Source organism: Dicentrarchus labrax, unplaced genomic scaffold (assembly GCF_905237075.1).
Source record: "Dicentrarchus labrax unplaced genomic scaffold, dlabrax2021, whole genome shotgun sequence".
In the NCBI taxonomy this organism is placed as follows: domain Eukaryota; kingdom Metazoa; phylum Chordata; class Actinopteri; family Moronidae; genus Dicentrarchus; species Dicentrarchus labrax.
Window position 1 is genome coordinate 10,188,135 of NW_026136724.1, and position 17,422 is coordinate 10,205,556.

At 41.1% G+C, this 17,422-nt stretch overlaps 1 protein-coding gene across 12 annotated transcripts in view; it reads right to left on the minus strand.

Moving 5' to 3' along the window:
- Positions 1-17,422, minus strand: part of dock4b (dedicator of cytokinesis 4b) — a 113,632-nt gene that overhangs the window by 37,238 nt on the left and 58,972 nt on the right. For all 12 annotated transcript variants that reach the window (XM_051392686.1, XM_051392685.1, XM_051392688.1 and 9 more), the window contains exons 13-24: positions 17,022-17,147; positions 13,831-13,955; positions 13,044-13,206; positions 10,547-10,653; positions 8,852-9,005; positions 7,524-7,621; positions 7,279-7,362; positions 6,121-6,221; positions 5,145-5,226; positions 3,846-4,016; positions 1,771-1,963; positions 976-1,112 (exon numbers count right to left, since the gene is read on the minus strand). In XM_051392686.1, coding sequence (XP_051248646.1) covers positions 976-1,112; positions 1,771-1,963; positions 3,846-4,016; positions 5,145-5,226; positions 6,121-6,221; positions 7,279-7,362; positions 7,524-7,621; positions 8,852-9,005; positions 10,547-10,653; positions 13,044-13,206; positions 13,831-13,955; positions 17,022-17,147 — 1,541 coding nt within the window. The remainder of the gene's footprint in view (positions 1-975; positions 1,113-1,770; positions 1,964-3,845; positions 4,017-5,144; positions 5,227-6,120; positions 6,222-7,278; positions 7,363-7,523; positions 7,622-8,851; positions 9,006-10,546; positions 10,654-13,043; positions 13,207-13,830; positions 13,956-17,021; positions 17,148-17,422) is intronic.

Sequence of the window (17,422 nt, forward strand, 5' to 3'; positions counted from 1 at the left end):
GTCCTACTGGGCGCCTTTACCACTAGCTGGCCCTCTGGCAGCGAACAGTTCAAGCCGCGCGAACCGAGCTGCTTCACACACGCACACGCACAAATCAGACAAACCCGTGCACACATACACACACACACACACACACACACACACACACACACACACACACAAGCTCGAAGTGACTGCCACTTCGACAATTGCCGTGGCTAAATTGATGGGTCTCATTACTGGTCTGCACGGCTGCCAATGCCCTTGTTACCAGGACTAATTGACCATATAGACACACAACAAAGCAATCTGCTATTGCAATGCATTGGCAAGGAAATTGCTGTAGGACTAATTCCTCTAGCTTTGCCTTCCTTTAAAGTTATTTTCCAGTTATTATGGTGGTAATTCCCTTGAACGGTCTTGTAGAATAGCAAAGGGAAACCTTTTTAACTCTAAACTGACTGAAGTGACCGATCTTTTAACTTAGCAACCTGAATTTCAACAACAGCCAGTGCAGTGAGCATGCAGGGACACTTAAAGAAACAGTTCAACATTTCGGATATACGCTGTTAGTTGATGTAATTGTTGGTCAGATATGAAGATACCTGTCTGTATGCTAAATCCGAAGCTGGTTGGCGGGCACTAATGTTGCGTTCAGGTAACATAAAATGTTGCATATTGATAACATAACAGTCTGTAACATTTAGGAGGCTCTATTGGCAGAAGCTTCTTGTTTTTACAAGTTGTTTTGGTGCTGATTAAACTAATTAAAAAGTTAATTAGCGAGCTTTAGGAGGTGCTGGTAGGAAGATTTGGGATTTTGTTGCCAGGGCCAAGGCTAGCTGTTTCCCCGTTTCCATACAGACATGAGTGTGGGTATCAATCTTCTCATCTAACTCTCAGAAAGAAAGCGATTAAGTGCATTTCCAAAAATGTCAAACTGTTTCTTAGAAGAACAGTTGCATAACGGCAACCAGTTACCACTGTAATACTCACCGCTGTGCCGTTTTCCTCCTTCTTGATGAGGGACAGCATGCTGGTGAGAATGCGAGCACACATGACCAGGTCTCTCTGCTCCTGCATGTGTGCCTGAAGGACCCGGAGCACCACCGGCAACAGGATACAACGTGACTCTGCAAAACAAACACAAACAAACACCCACACCCACACCCACACACACACACACACACACACACACACACACACACACACACACACAGTTGTCATACATCAAATACATAATGTTATATAACTAAACAACAAAGGGCAGCAGCAAAAACACACTAATCTTCTGTGGCTGTATTAGCTCTTGTTTTGCACACAATGTTTCTTAACTATAAATCATTGTATCTAAAAGGGATACAAGAATAATTTGATTTGCATGAGGGATGTTTTTCTTGATACATGTAGCCATTGGGAGCATGCTCGAAATAAAACAAGGGGTAATTTGCTCGGCGTAGAGCCTTTATTAAGAACAATTTAATGACATGGAGTTAGGTGCACTCCAGGTGTTCTTAAATGACTGCACTGCAGGAGTGTACAACAGTATAATATGGATTAATAGCCTGTTTGCTCATGATGCAAGCATGCATTTTGTGGATGAATCTAGTTGTTTGTTTCCCGCTGTTCTGTTTATTTTTCCTGTGTTCCTAATCTGCATGCAAGGCTTTTTTTGTATTTGGGTTATTTGCCCACAAATGTTTGGGTTTTCAGTCTGGTTACAAGCTTTAATTATGTATTCATAGCAAAGTGTACATAACTGTGCATCTGTTTGTGTGAACGAGTCTTTACCTGGGTTAATGTAAAGCTGGCTTTCCACCGTCTTGGCAATGCACTGCAGTTTGACGGCCTCCAGGGGGCAGTCAGCGTGGACGGTGGTTGGCAGGCAGCCCAGCGTCTCCCTGACAAAATCGGCCACCTCCCTTACTGTGAAGATCTTCAACAGCTCGCCATAAACTGCCGGGAATGTCCGCAGGAACACCGCCTAGGCAGAACGGGGCGATGTTCAATCATTTGGAGGCTAAATCGAACAGACACTTTCGAATCCATTATTGTCAAAATATTTTAAGACTGGAATCACTTTGTTGAAAGTTAACAGCCCAAAAGCATTCAAGCTGTAAATTACACTGAACAGAGCTTTTCAAGATGTGACTATACATGATTTATATAGTGTTTGTTCAGTAATTTCAATACATTTTTCACTAAATCAGCATGACATACTGCATATTAAACTTATATGGGTGATGTGGAGGTCCTTTGAAGCTCAATGGGCTCAATGGGTTTGTAACTCTGTCTGATGCTTCTTATTCTTGTTAAGTTCTGTCACATTCACAACTGAAAAATGAAGCTTACTAAGATCTTGAGAGGTGTGTCATCTTCTCCCTCTTTGTTTCTTTTTGCCCTCATTTTTTCAGGAAAACCTGGCATGGAAGCCATTTTTCACCAAACTTTTACACTTTTACTGTCACAGGTGTTTGCTTTTGAAGTTTAGATGGAACAACAAGGAGTTCTAAAGTCTAAGGAGTCTAAACTCAGAGAGGAGTCACAATGGAGTGATACACACAACTCCTATTCTTTGATTTAATTTTTGAATTAATATAAATACACTGAGTGTGTTTTAATTACGTAATTTCTTTTGTAATCCGTTTACAGCTCAACACAGATGTTACCTCATCCTGTGATGAAAACAAAAAAAAGGTCACAGGTGCTAAATGATGCGCACAGGGCTTTGCTGTTTACGTGTGTTATGTGTTTTGGACAGATTAAGTTAGATTAGCATGATTCTGGCATGCATCTCCCCCCAGCTGTTGTTGTGCTGAGATTACAGATTAGTCTGGATCAGGAGTCAGTGCAGGGATGAAGTGGAGCTTTTCAGACGGCGAAGACAGGGCATAACTGGAATACACCAAGGTGAAATTATTACAAAGCGACTAAAAGAGACTGGAGGGTTTCAAACAAGACTGCTGGCTTTGATAACTCAAATTTCTTGAGTGCCTTGTTATAATTGTTTGACTGAGCTGTGAAAAGAAAACCTGATGGAGTAATTGAAAAGATTATTTTTCTTGAAATGCTTGAACAACACATTGTTCAGGGTTCACATGGATGAGGCAAGAAGACAACAAAGGAAGGAAATAATTAACACAGAAGGGAATGAGCACACACAGTTATACAGGTTTTGTGTGACTTAAGTGTTGCTAGTGACCTGGAATTGAATTCATTAAAAGAGTACATGAGGCTAATGGACTAAAGAGAAGTGACTGGAAAAAAAGATGCAAATGAGACTACAAAAGAAGAGATGGAAGCAGCAAGAGGAAGAGGAACAACATAAGACTCCTGGATCTGTACTAAAAGGTCCTGTAGAGGCAAAAAAGCAGGTGGTTCCCTACAAGTGTGCATAAGGACCCACACAACCACACAAGCAGCTGTCTCTGTTTTTTTTGCTGTATAATTAGGATTATCTTTGGCGTCTTTAGCTTATTTGTTTTGGTCTTGTTTCGAAGAGTGAAGGCGGCTACCCTGCTGTGCAGACCTCCCAGCGGGAAAGGAAAAGCTGCCAGAGAAATTCCTATTCCGACTCCAGACCCCTTTGGCAGTATGAAATTCAATTACAGGCAATTTCTCACCTATCATGACTGCATTAACAAGAGTCCTCGAGAAAGAAAACATAATGTGGCTCACAAGTACCAACAGGCACAGATTTACACATTTGCGTAAGTGCACACAGAGATGCACATTGTGATTGTGGAGGCACAGAGGGTTTGAGACACACCCACACCAAACACACACACACACACACACACACACACACACACACACACACACACACACACACACACACACACACACACACACACACACACACACACCTGCGTTTGTGCGACGGGACTGGTGCCTTTGTTTTCCTGCGAAAGGAAGAAGCGAATGGACATGAAGAGTTCATGGATGCAGACCCGGAACTCCTCCTCGTTCTGGCCTCCCGTGGCCAATGAGAAGAGCCGGCGAGACTGGATAATGTACTTGAAGATGTACTCGCTGGCCTGGAGGATGGAAAGAACAATCATCGTTTCCAAATCATCATTTGTGTTTCAGTGATTTAAAAAAATAAAAGCCCTGCAAGTCAGACTTCCCTTCCAGTGAAAAAGGAAGGGAAGTCTGACATAACATTAAATTTTGCCCCTGACGCATTTCATCCAAAGTTTGAGTTTTATAACTCTATTTATCTGAAACACTTGATGAGATGACAGAAAATCATTGCTTTAAGTAATTTCTTAAACCAGAACTCTAGCTTCTCAAATGTGAGGATTAACAGCTTTTCTCTGTTTTATATCTCTGAAAATAGCATATAATTTCAGTTTTGGACAAGTGGCAAGTGCTCATAAGGAGTCTGAAGACGTCACACTTAGGCACTTGGAGCTTGTGATGGTTTTTTTTCATGATTTCTTTTTTACATTTTATAGACATTACAATACCACAATACCTAATGGTAGACAATTAGTTGCAGTCATAGTGTAAACAGTTGTTCTAATTAAATCGGTAAAATAACCACTTTTTAACCTGACAACAAACACTTTTAAAGTATTGTATAGTCAACAATACTTAAAAAGTGATCTGCGTTTTTTTCTTTATTAGAAAAGTAGTACAATATTGTTTAACTTCACATTTTTGATACAGAATTCAACCGAAAGAAGGTGCTTTAAAAAGCCTAATGAAAGACATTCTATAGATCACTCATACAAGGAAACCCTGCAGACACATCTGTGGTCTACCACTTATTTATTATTTACTGCATGACAGAGGTACATTTACTTCTGCTGCAGAACATATTTCGCAAATGATAAATGGGGAAACCACACTACATAAGCCGCAAATGTGTATCTGCGTGAGTCATTAGCATAATGTGATGTGGATTCCCAACACCAGAGGCAGTGCATTTCTGCTGATTAAAATTGCATGCAGTGTAATAGATTGAGGAGGGGAATAATGAATGGTGGTGCTGGTGCGATGTGTTCACTGCTGATGGCAGGATAAATTAGCAGGAGTGGCAGCAAGACGGAGGGAAGTTTGTTTGTTTGTATTTCTGGATGCATCTGTGTTGTTGTTGTGTCTATGTGTGTATGCGCATGTATACAAGTGTGTGTTTGTGTGCGTCAGAGCAAATGCCTCACCTTGAGCACCTGCTGTATGTGATCCTGATGTTCTGCATCAACAATGCGGTCCACGTACCACTTCAGTACTTTGATCAGGTCCCTGGAGAACACACACACACACACACACACACACACACACACACACACACACACACACACACACACACACACACACACACACACAGTATCACCACTCACCTCGAGTTACATCGGCTTCTCTCACAGGATTTAGCAACAATAGAAGTGGCAATGCAGTGTTTTAACATGAAATGCTTAAATACAGCTGGTTTAAATGTTACAGTTGAGAGTAATGACATTAGGAAGACCAATAAATTCAATTCAGTTTCACCAGCAGTAAGCTGCTGACAAAGAAGGCAGAATGAGAGGATTTTGGTTACTAAAGATAGTTTTAAAAAGGAAAAATAATGATATGCATAGATAGTTTGTTAATTAATTAAGGCGTGACAGATTGTAATGAAACAATATCACAGGTAAGAAAAGTTTAAAGCAGATGGATGTGGCAGCAGTATTCTCTGTGCGTGTGTGTGTGTGTGTGCGTGAGTGGGTGCATGCAAAAAGACATGGGGTAAAAAAGGAGAAGAAGAAGATAGTGCTAATACCGTATCTTAGCAGGTACAGAGAGTGTGAAGAAGACAGTCAGTGAGAACAGCAGGTTGTGAATATGTGTGTGAATGTGTGTGCATGTGATAGATAGGAGAATGAAACGAGGAGGCGGGAAGCAAAAAGCAAGCACAATTTCATATTTCACTTTTCAACAGCCAGGGGGCACCATAAGCATTTCTTTCACGCGCCTGGTGACTAAATCACAGCAATGAGCTGAGTGGAGCTGCCTCTCAGCACTGACGCAGGCTCTCCAACTGCCTGTCCATGTGATACAGTATGTCATTAGAATACAATATATGCGTATGCTCAAGGCGCTGCTGTAGCCTCGAACGGCCACATGTAGAGGAGTGAAGGCGGAAACATCACATACCTGTAGGACAAAGCTCCAGCAAAGTGGCTCTCGATGTAGGTGTCCATGACTGGTTTGAAGTGCTGGAATTTGCTGTCCTGGAGGAGGTTGATGATATGGACCTGGAAATAAGCAGAGAAGACATATTATTAAAAGGTATTCCTTAACATAGAAGATAATTTTTTTTAATCTCTTTTTAGGAGCTTTATGATCTTATTTCACACTAAATGACACCCTTTACATATATTCTGTATCAGTTTGTTCCACGGAAGCTACATGATGTTTAGACAGAGTGAAATGTTTTTAATGGCTTCACCATTCTATCAAGTAGAAATATTCTAGATGTCTTATGCATAACTTTACACACATTTCCCTAAGATCCAGCCTAATAAATCTGGTATATGTAGTAAAAATTAATACAAAAATAAAGTTAAAATACATTTTTGTGGGTTTGATCAATGCTTAGCTACACAGCTTGAGTTCCCCTGCAGCAACCTAAGCCTCACAGTTAATTTTGGAAGGTTTTGTCCATTGCTCAACATCTAAGCTAAGAAAAAACATCACTTGAAGTTATTAAAAGAAAAAGATAAAAAGTGTCAAATACAAAAGATATGAGGAAAACAACAATAAACAGAATGAAATTTAATAAAACATAAAAAACAACCAAGCTAAACTAATTTTGACAGTGGCTGCACTTATTACACCATGTTTCCCTTGTGTGCAGGTCATTGTGAAATGCACTGATTTGTCCGACCACAGAAGATAAGTCCACTCGTCAGACTTGTTGGATTGATCTCAAAACCACAAAAAGGAAGCTTGATGACTGCACCGGCTCGCTAGACCTTTCCATCACTGATAACGCCACACTGAGAGGAGTGTGTTCATGTCTCAGTGTGAGACTGATGTAGAGGAGAGAGAGAGAGAGAGAGAGAGAGAGAGAGAGAGAGACAGAGAGATCGATCACTCGCTCTATCAGCGCAGTGCAGCGTAACCAGGCTGAGATTGGTTCAGCGAGCTCTGTAGCGTTACATCACTGGATCTTTCTCCAGCAGTCAGCTTGTGTTTCTGTTTTCTGACTCAAACACTTTGAGATTGTGGTTGACATATGAGGGGAAAGAAGGAACACAAAATCTAAAAAGATCCATGTATATTACCATAGTGTTAAAACAGCTTACTTACCAGTGAATCAAACACCTTGAGCCCATATCTCTGAGAGCTTTCATCCAGAATACCAAACAGAGTGTCCAGGGTGTCCTGTAGAAACTGTGGTAGGGAGCGAAACAAAATGGAGCTGAAATTTACTTCAGTTTTTGACTTAAACTTAAATAGCATATGGACTGAAATGAAATCAGAAAGCAATCAATCATAAGAATGCCAGGATAGTGGGAGCAATTCAGCATTGAGAGTCTCACTGCGGGACCTACTTTAACAATCTCAGAGCCATCGATCTCCTTCAGCTTGGAGAGGCTGTCGTTGATCCTTTCGGGGTGGGCTCGCCACTTCAACAGGTCCAACATATCACCTGGAGAAAGGACAAAAAGATGGAGATATAGAGAGATATAATAGCAAATGAAGGAGACACACAAAAAAAACCGACAGTGACAACCACAAGAGATCAAGACACATCTCGTGTTTGTTTGTAAAGAAACTCAGGATTATGAGAGCAGCGTGCACCTCAGATCACAAAGCATCACCACAACCTTCAATTATAGCCCCCAAAACTCCTCTGAATCCAAACAAATGATGACATTTTCAAGTGCAGCGGGATAAAGAAGATAAAAAGTCATTTTCCTGAGCCAAGGTCCCCAGACATATGCATGAATAAGACTTGAGAAGAAAGTCTTTTAGCTGTCTCTTTGGATTCTGTTCAACCTGAAGTGTGTCTTTTTGCAACTTTATGTGTGAATTTGTTTGTGTGTGTGCATGTCTGCATTTGTTTGTTTTTTTTACCAATCTGTCACGTACATTTTTGTCATCAGAAACTGTAATATTTCTATAATCAATTCACCGACAACGTCAAATGTATTCAGGAAATGAACAGCCTGCTGCAAGTAAATTGAGCCTGTAGCTTTTGTGTTTATATATTCTTCCATCTACTTAATGAGGTGAAAAAAGATTCATCATTCACTGTTTTTCTGCAGACTGAAAATACTGTTGTCTGGTAAAACGTGACAGTGTCTGGAGAAGTTTGGAATGCACCAGTGACTCACTGGAGAAAAGCAAATGTCTCCCTTGCTGGATACTTCATATTTTAATCTATGATTATTGTTGCTGCTGTTTGTTTAAATGAGGGCAAACATATTAGCGACAAGCTAGTCCTCCTGATATAAGACTACAAATCGCACTTTGCGAGCAGATTTCTGAAGGCATAAGGATTTATTAGCTCATTAGTGAGCAATGCAAACTAGAAGCTATTCCCACCCCCCTGCATATTCACAGGTTTGTTTCACACACTTTGGATGGAAATGTCACTTTCTCACTTGAGCACACTTCGCTCCCTTTGTCTTTTCTTAAACATATGGCATTTAACCATTTTGTCAGGCTTTCTGTGACGTGTTAATGACTATATTTGGCAGTAATAGTTCCAAACTCTACTCAGTGAGCGTCACAGAAGCACAGTGGCAGCTAGTGTATTAAGGTGCAAGTTAACTCCAGTTAGAGATTTGACAAGAGTTAGTGTTAGAGTGTAGCAGCCCAAAACAACACCTCACTGGGCGAGTGGCCAAAATGCCAATTCCTGAGTCTAGTTTACCATTCTGTGTAAGCTTGGTGGAGCAGAGAAAGCTGGTGATCCAGAAAGACTCTTTGGTGCCTTTCAGAGTCTGGTTGTTGGACGGGAGGTTGGCCTTGGAGAATGGCAGCTTCAGGTAACGAGAACAGTCTGCCAAGCTGGTATTCTCCTCACACTGGGAAAAAAAACAGGAAGAGAAGCACACATTTTGTGAATTGACAGGTTTGTAGGAGAGGAGTGGAAGAACGTGATAGTTCTGGTGCATTCACCGTTTTAATGCCAACCTGTCACCTCATTGGCTGTGGGCTGTATATCAGTCATGATTGACACATGTGAAATGATTGCGCGTAATCAATCGCAGAACTCTGTTGTTATTTTGAGGATTTCATGTGAAGCCTTAATGCACAGCTGAGGCCGTTTGAGCTCCAAAGCTACCACACTCTTTGGACTGATTCTACTGTGTCTATTTTGGGTCTGAGGAGAAACTAGGCCATGCCAGTTTCATTGAGTTTTTCAGCAACTTCCATCTGGCATCAGAGTGGGCCTTTTCCCCTCTCAACGATGGGAACACATGCACACACACACACACGCTACCAGAGTTGTCCTCTAAAAGTGGCAGGCTCAAGTTAGGGGGTTTGGGAGGACTAAATCTGACCTCCTAACAGGAAAAGAAGACAAAGAAAAGAGGTTTTTGTGTTTTAAAGACTACATAGCTAACAGCAAAGTAAATAATCAGACTTTTGGTCACTGTCCTGCCTCACTTCCAATAAAATGTATGAATGCACTCCATGCTTTTCCGTCCTCAGCAAAGCCTGAGGTTTATGCACACACCCTTTGCCTGCAGCTGAGGAAAAGCATGTAGTCTGCAATTACTCTGAATTACACCCAAGATGGTCTTGCAGTAGCTTTTAACTGGGGACGCTGGCCATTTTATTTGCTTCAGTCTTTTGATGTTTCAAAGCCAAAACGTGTGAAAAGATGAGCCTTCAGACATGAAGGTCATGCTTAATACAGAGATACAGACAGAGTAGACTGATGTTTATGTAACTACTTGAGTGCCAACTGTCAAAGACAAACGCACATACATTAACACTCGCTCGCAGTTAAATTCAACCCCGCAGCTTGACAATGTTACGTAAGTGGACATTACTCATTGGCCCGTCAGCCTGTAATGGAGTGATGTGAGCTGTTTGTCATCCCGTGGTACCAAACAGTGTGATAACAGGAGGACCACATTTTGCCATACGGAGCAAATGAGTCACATAATGATATACAGTATGTAATCCCATCCGACGTAGCCTTGGTAACACCTGTGAGTGGGTTCACTTAAGAGAATCTCTAAACTGCAATTTACCAATAAACATGACCATGGAACTTTTGTCTTTGTCAAATGAAATCTTTTGCATTGAAATTGCTCTGTTAATACCACATCAAATGTGTAGTGCAGGGCCAGGATGGCACACTGATAGGCCAAGTAGGTTGCATTTTCATACAAAGCAGATCACTCCCCTGTTATTGAAAGTAAAAAAGCATTGAAAAAAGTAAAATTATCACATTCTATTGCTTAAAAATAAGACTTAATCTAGGATAGAATCACACATCAAGATGAATATTAAACACTGTGTATGTGCCAGAAACAAATCTGCAAAGCACACACTGGATTTGATTATACGTTGTTCAGTCAAAATCTTGGTGGTGACGGTATGCAGTTATTACCTTATGGATAATGAGCTCATGGGTGCCATCTGGCAGAGTCCTGCCATCCTCCTGCATCAGAGGAACAAAGGAGTAGCCAAACAGTTTCTTCTCTCCCTTGTCTTTAGCTGTCAAACAACAACACATGGACATGATATTGAGTCCAAAATACAACAGCACAGGCTGTGAGAACAATAAACAAAAGATCATATTATGAAACTGGTTACGTAATACGTGCCTAATGCTTTGCCTTCAGTGTATTTATTCTACTTAAAATGTAAACCTAACATGAAGTTGAAAAGCATTGTTGAGACTACACGTTACTGCTGATGGTTTTACATTGCAATGAAAGTGTGCAGAGAAGAAGACATGGATGCAAACAATTCATGTTTTTAAAAAGTTAAAGATCCCCTCCAGACATGTATTAAGACTATTATACTACTTGTGATCAAATCATGCTCGTAAAATCAGATTTTTAATAGGCACAGAGAAACTTTCCACTTTCAGCAGATGAATGTGAAAACATCCTTCTAGTGTCGAACTCTGCACATACATCATTCTGCACAGTGAAGCTCAAACACTCAACTGTAGGAACAAGCTAAAACTTAACTTCGCAAATGTTTTATGAGGGAGTAAATGCATTCAACATGCCTCGATGATGCACTATATGAGAAAAACTAAATGTAGACATAGAACGCTACATGGTACCTTTAAGCTTTGACCACACCCCGCATCACTGTTGTGTGTGGTCAGAATCTCTTGCACTTGTAACCACACACAACTAAGGTTTCAGGGTGTACTGAACTCACCCCAAGTACACTCAGCACAGGCACAAAGCAAAAACAAGACATTTAGATGCTGTTAAATTATTCTTTGAGGGCCTTACTAAAATGGGTTGCTGTGGTTTTAAGCTGCTTTCTGAAAGCTCTGGGCATAATTTGCATTATGAACACATGTAATCTGATTTATCTGCTGCTTTAGCAATAAAGTGCTAATGTGCGCACAGCGGGAAGTGAGAAGTGTTTTCTATTCCCTTTCATTGCAACACTAGTGATTCATTTAGGCAGTGTCTACCAGTCCTCTATGTGTGTGTGTGTGTGAGTGTGTGTGAGTCTCAGGAGAAGCACAAGTTGCACTGTATTAAACTTTTAAAATTGGTACTGCATCATAACCATTTTATTTCTGTCTTGCTTTGCTGTGATTAAGTTTTTACACCAGGAAAGTTATTGCTTACAGGCTGTAAACTTTTGCTTTTTGTTGTGTGTGGTTCTTTTTGGACAGGTTTTCCTAATCTATAAACCCTCATAGCCTTAGGTGCTAGGAGATTAAGAAAGATTAAGTGGTACTGTGTGAAACTCAGGCTTAGCTGAGCTCTGCAGACCAGGTGGAGATTGATGTTTGTTATATCTTGAAACCACTCTACCAAATACACTATTCTATTATATAGCAGAATTTAATAGACCGGGGGCTTGTTAGGAATTCAGGGTTTTAAATTGGAAACAAGGAAAGACTTTGTATCTTTATGGTGTCTAGAAAGAGAAAAAAGTCAGGAGTAGCATGCCCCTACAGCAGCAATAGTGTTACTAATAATAAGGCACTCGTACTGCAAATTGCTTCAATTGCTTGAAATACTCAATAAACAATCAGCAATAAAAAAACAAAGTACTGCACTGCTCACACCGACAGGTCCTGACAGTCCCCTTTAGCACCATTTAGGAACAACACTGGACTCCCCACAAACAAATTAACAATTACCGCGGCTGCATAATGAGTGCAAAAGCAAGATAGCATTTAAAAGCATATTCATGAAAAAAGCGAGCTTTCTCTTTTGCATTAATTGAAAATGAGAGTGTCTGCTAATCATATTTCTTCAGGCAGGTTGTCCCCAAGTTTGGGAGCCCTAATAGTACATGTAATATGGTCTCCTCAGTTTGGTGTCACCACAGGCTTAAATTGGGCTCTTAATAGGCAGCCCTTGGGTAGCAATGCTAGCACTGCCAGCAGTAATAAGGCTACTATATCTACTGCATACAGACACACAGCCTCCCAGCTTGGCTGCAAAAGGCATAATAATATCAGCTTGTTATGAGAGAGGAGACTCGGCCTTCTCCCCGCAGCCCAGAAAGAGGGTGAGCAATATTTTGGTCATAATTAAAGTTTTGTCTCATTAGGAGGTGAGAAGTTGGACAAACTAGTCTCATTATAAAAATGCTTAAATAAGTGCACTCTTATACACTTGGACACTGTCTAGTTGGAGGTGGCAGCAGCCTGGGGGCTTGAGGCTGGAGGGCTGGCAGATTCAAGCGGGTAGGAGGCTGAATGATTATTGTGCTCTTCTCGATCCACAACAACGCCTCTTTACCTCCAACTCCCATGGATAATCAACTGAAAAGAAAGCAACACCTCAGGCGTTCACACCTGAACAGCTAAATGAAAAATTTGTTAAAGTCTGGAAAAAGGTGTTCACTTAACATTTCTTAGATAAATAAAGGGTATCCACAATCCCCTTCCCACTTACTGGAGCAGTGTCTGAACTCAAACCGGACGTGCGACCCCCGAAACATGTCGACCGGGATGGGCAGTTTGATCTGCTCCGCCCAGCGGGGGCTGTTGTTGTGGTACAGCACTAGGGAGTGGTAGTCATCCCCACCTGGTTCACCAGAGCCAGCAGCCACATGACTCTGAAAGACAAAGAGAAGAGAATGAATAAAGAAACGAGATGGAAGGAGAGGAGTGAACAGGCAGCGAAGAAAGGAAATGAGAGGCCGGGCTCAATGACGAGGGGTACGGAGCAGATCTGAAGGACACAATGAATTAATGAGTCAGACATGAAAATATAGGACTGAATTTAAAACAAGCAGTACACGCCACAAATGCCAAAAAAGTGAGTGTGACATGGTTTACATGTGTGTGTTTATTGTATGTGTGTCAGAGGGTTGCGTGCCATGCAGCGGCAGTGGCAGCAGGGTTATATTTGAGTCTATTTTCTGTTCAAGGCCGAGGCAGCGCAGGAAACCACAGAGGCAGACTGTCACAGCGCTGCACCAGAAATGGGCAACACACTGGAGAGACACTTAGCTCTCATCTGGGTCAGCGATATTTAAATGAAGAGTTTTGCTCCAAAATAAGACACCCACTATTAAGAAAAATCTGAGGTAACTAAGGACTTAAATAAGGCATTTAGCGTCCATAAACAAAGGTTTAAGTACCTAAAAATGATGTATCTTTCCAATGACAGTTATGGCTTTTGCAAAAGGAAGCCATAACAACAGTGACACAGATCCTAGATAAGAAAAAAACCTTACCTTGAGGATTTGTCCATCGATATCCAGCACATATACGGTGATCTCTACGTTCCTGGCTACGCTCTTCCCACCCTTCTCAAACTCGCCTTTCTCTAGCGTGATGTAAAGGTCATTCCTCATCTCTCCTGCAGGAACAGGAAGGTAAAAGAGGCAACAAGGCATTGATTATGGATACAAGCAAGCATTATTAATGACCTCCCAGCAGCTCGACGACAACTTTTAGAGTAATGCCTTATGACAGGGATGGACAGCGTTTACATTAGCAGCATTTAATGATGTATTTTCTGCTGATGTGAAATCTAAGCCTGAGCTATGACCTTTGACAAGAGAATAAAAGGTTTTTAAATATCCGCTGTAAGCAGATTGTGTAGACCGTATCCATTTTCTAGGTATATCATTTGTTTTCTCAAGTCAAGAATGTAATTTCAATAAACAAAGAAAAAGGCATAGTTATGACACTTGCACATGTCCTTTCAAACTATCAGTGTGGTTGGCTTTACCCTGTCAGTGAACTGACAGTGACATGATAAAACAGGCCACAGAGGAAAGAAGACACTGAATGTACAACACACATTGCTTAAGAAAAGAGCCACAAACCCATCGTTACTGGTTGCATACAGTATGTGTACTGGCTGTGACCAACTCAGACAAAGACGATGGTTCCTGTCCTGTTCAGTATTTTGTGGCCCCTTATATTTGTTTTGCAAACCCTGTGGGGGTCCCGACCTCCAGGTGTGGAACCTCTGACTTAGGGTGCATAAGAAATGATTCACAAAACCACAGAATGTAAAATTTCTCTTTTACATTAACAGAGCAAAGACCACACCACTGGACACAGACTGGCAGGTGTGTCCGGTAAAGTAGCAGTGACTCAATGCTATTATGATGCTATTCCAACTAAGATTTTAGTTAGTACCACTGGCTGCTCTTCATTCCTACATACAGATGTAAGTGCATATCTGGTCCATATATAAACTGTATGAGAAGAGTATAAGAACATAAGAACATACAGTAAATATGATGAGGTAAAACTTAAGATCCTAAGAAGAACCTAAAAAGGAATAAAATACAATTCTTTGCTGCATATATATGTTACAATAATGTGGTAAATTTAGATTTAGATTCCTTGGGATTCATAAAAACAAAAATTTGACCTATAAACACCCCTGTAACACAGTCTTTTCTTGAGGCTGGTGGCGCAATCTGCCAAAACACTAAGTGAAAATAATCCCAGGAAGTAATATTCTACATCTTTTTGTTATAGTTGCAGCTGAATGTACAATGACTGGGCTCACATTATTATTTCCTTCTGCAGGGGAAGTCAAAATGGTGCAAAGCGCTCTGGGTAAGAAAGAGGGCAGGCCTGTTTCCTCTGCAGCCAAGCTGCGGTCAAACACATTGTACAATAGGTTCCCTATACAACCTCTGTGAGTGAGTGAGTGAGTGTGTGTGTGTGTGTGTGTGTGTGTGTGTGTGTGTGTGTGTGTGTGTGTGTGTGTGTGTGTGTGTGTGTGTGTGTGTGTGTGTGTGTGTGTGTGTCTGTGTCTGTGTCTGTGTGTCTGTGTGTCTGTTCATCATATCTCTGTCTTGAGGGTCAACATTGATTTTCTGCTCTTAACAACAGTAACTATGGCAACATGAGGCATTCTATATACACCCATACTGTACACCCGCTTCAGAAAGACACACACACACACACACACACACACAAATACAGACACAAAGAGCACAGGAAGGCAGACACACACACACACACACATACACACACAGGCATTTTCTTAATGTACAATAGGAAAAAAGGAAGTAGAGAGGGTGGGGTTAGAGCAGCTGAAGAAAGAAAATGAGGAGAGATATACTGTCAGATACAAATCCAGAAAAGACAGACAGAAAAAGAGGGAGAGACAGTTTCCTTAGCCCAAGGGCAGACTTACACAGGCAGAGAGGGTGAGAGCACTCAGCATTAAGGGTTTGTAGTCAGACGGAGACAAAGAAAGAGACAGTGAACATAAATCTGTGTTAGTGAGGCGCTGGGGGACCCACAGTCTGTGGTTCCTCTTTATCTGTGTGACCAGACAGCACACCTCACTTATTTAAAAGAACAGCTCTTCGGTGGAAAAAAGTCCCCTGACGTCCAGCTCTCATAAATGAATGAACAGACAAAGAGTCAGAGCTCATTCAGACAGAACTTTTATGTCTGTACTTTTTTCACGGTATACGTAAACATAAACATGTAAAAAATGTTGTCCCTTGTTCCATCTTACATTTGAATGGTTGTGCTTTTGTTACCACGGCAACAGGGCCCCATACAGCTAAGCCTCAGGGTCTCTATGGGGGTCTGTGTCGTTTAGTGAAGCAGCTATCTAAGTGATGCCTATCTACCTGAAAGAGTCTGAATATTTCATCTTTCTGAGGGCATCCTTAGGTGGAATTCAAATATCACGCTCAGGCAATAGGTAAGGCTGTCAAGTGTTACCAAGGCAACTACAGTAGATAATATAAGGAAGATCAATATGTACAATAGAAACACTAGAAAAGACATTAAGTGTACAGTTCTAAAGGTGTCATTGATTTTTTTTTACATAGAAATCAATGTTTTTTTATTCTTACTGATTGATATCATTTTCCTAGGTATACCAATCTGATGCATAGGAAATTGTATGTTTTATGTCTCCAACAGTAGTTTATGGGCAGGTGAAGGACTAAATGAGGGCAGCTCAGTGGTTCAAATCTTGCAGCTAGGGCCATTCTCTGTGGAGATAATATTCTGGCCAGGTCTATTATTCTTACAGGTGGTTTTGTTTTTCTCCAAAATGATTTAATAATTGAGTCTTGGTTGGTTGGCACTGGCTGGACACTTGCTTGGGCACAATGAGATCACCACTGAAGATATTCTGTTTTCCAGGAAGAAACTACTTTCCAGGAAGCTGAAGTTCCGTCGTCACTGTCTCCTCTATAAAAAAGTAACTCAGCATTGGCTTGATTTAGGATTTAAAACGTCTAGAGCATGCAATGCAGTCTAAAGCTAGCTACAGTAGAAAGCTAGCGTCTTAGATTAGCTGTGTGTAGCAATAAAAACAGAAAGACAGCTGACATCCATTATGATCACAAACCAGCAAGACTGGTGAAGTTCTTGAACATACTGAAGGAAGGTAACCTGGCAGAGTACTACTTGCAGGTTTGTGGTGTCCTACCTGGCATGATGACATCAGAGAATCCCAGTTTCCTGGTGATGGACACACCTCGTGCGAAGAGGACCATGTACTCTCGTCTCAGCTGATCGATGTCCCCATGGAGGAGCTGAAGAGCCACTGCCAGACCTTAAAAAACAATAACAAAATTCAAAATCTGAAATATCATATTCCTATATTACAGCCACAACACGGCCTTGATATTCCCTCCCTTTCCATACCAAAGCCACTCAATAAAAATGCTCAAAATATATCATAACCCTATTCCCAATACTATAAACAATCTCAGAAAAAAGTATTCACAAGGGCATATTTTCAGTTTTATTACAGCCGCATGGACTTGCGAACCAGACAACTACAGTAATACGTGCCAACAGCAACACTTGTGTGTATGGAAAACAAGT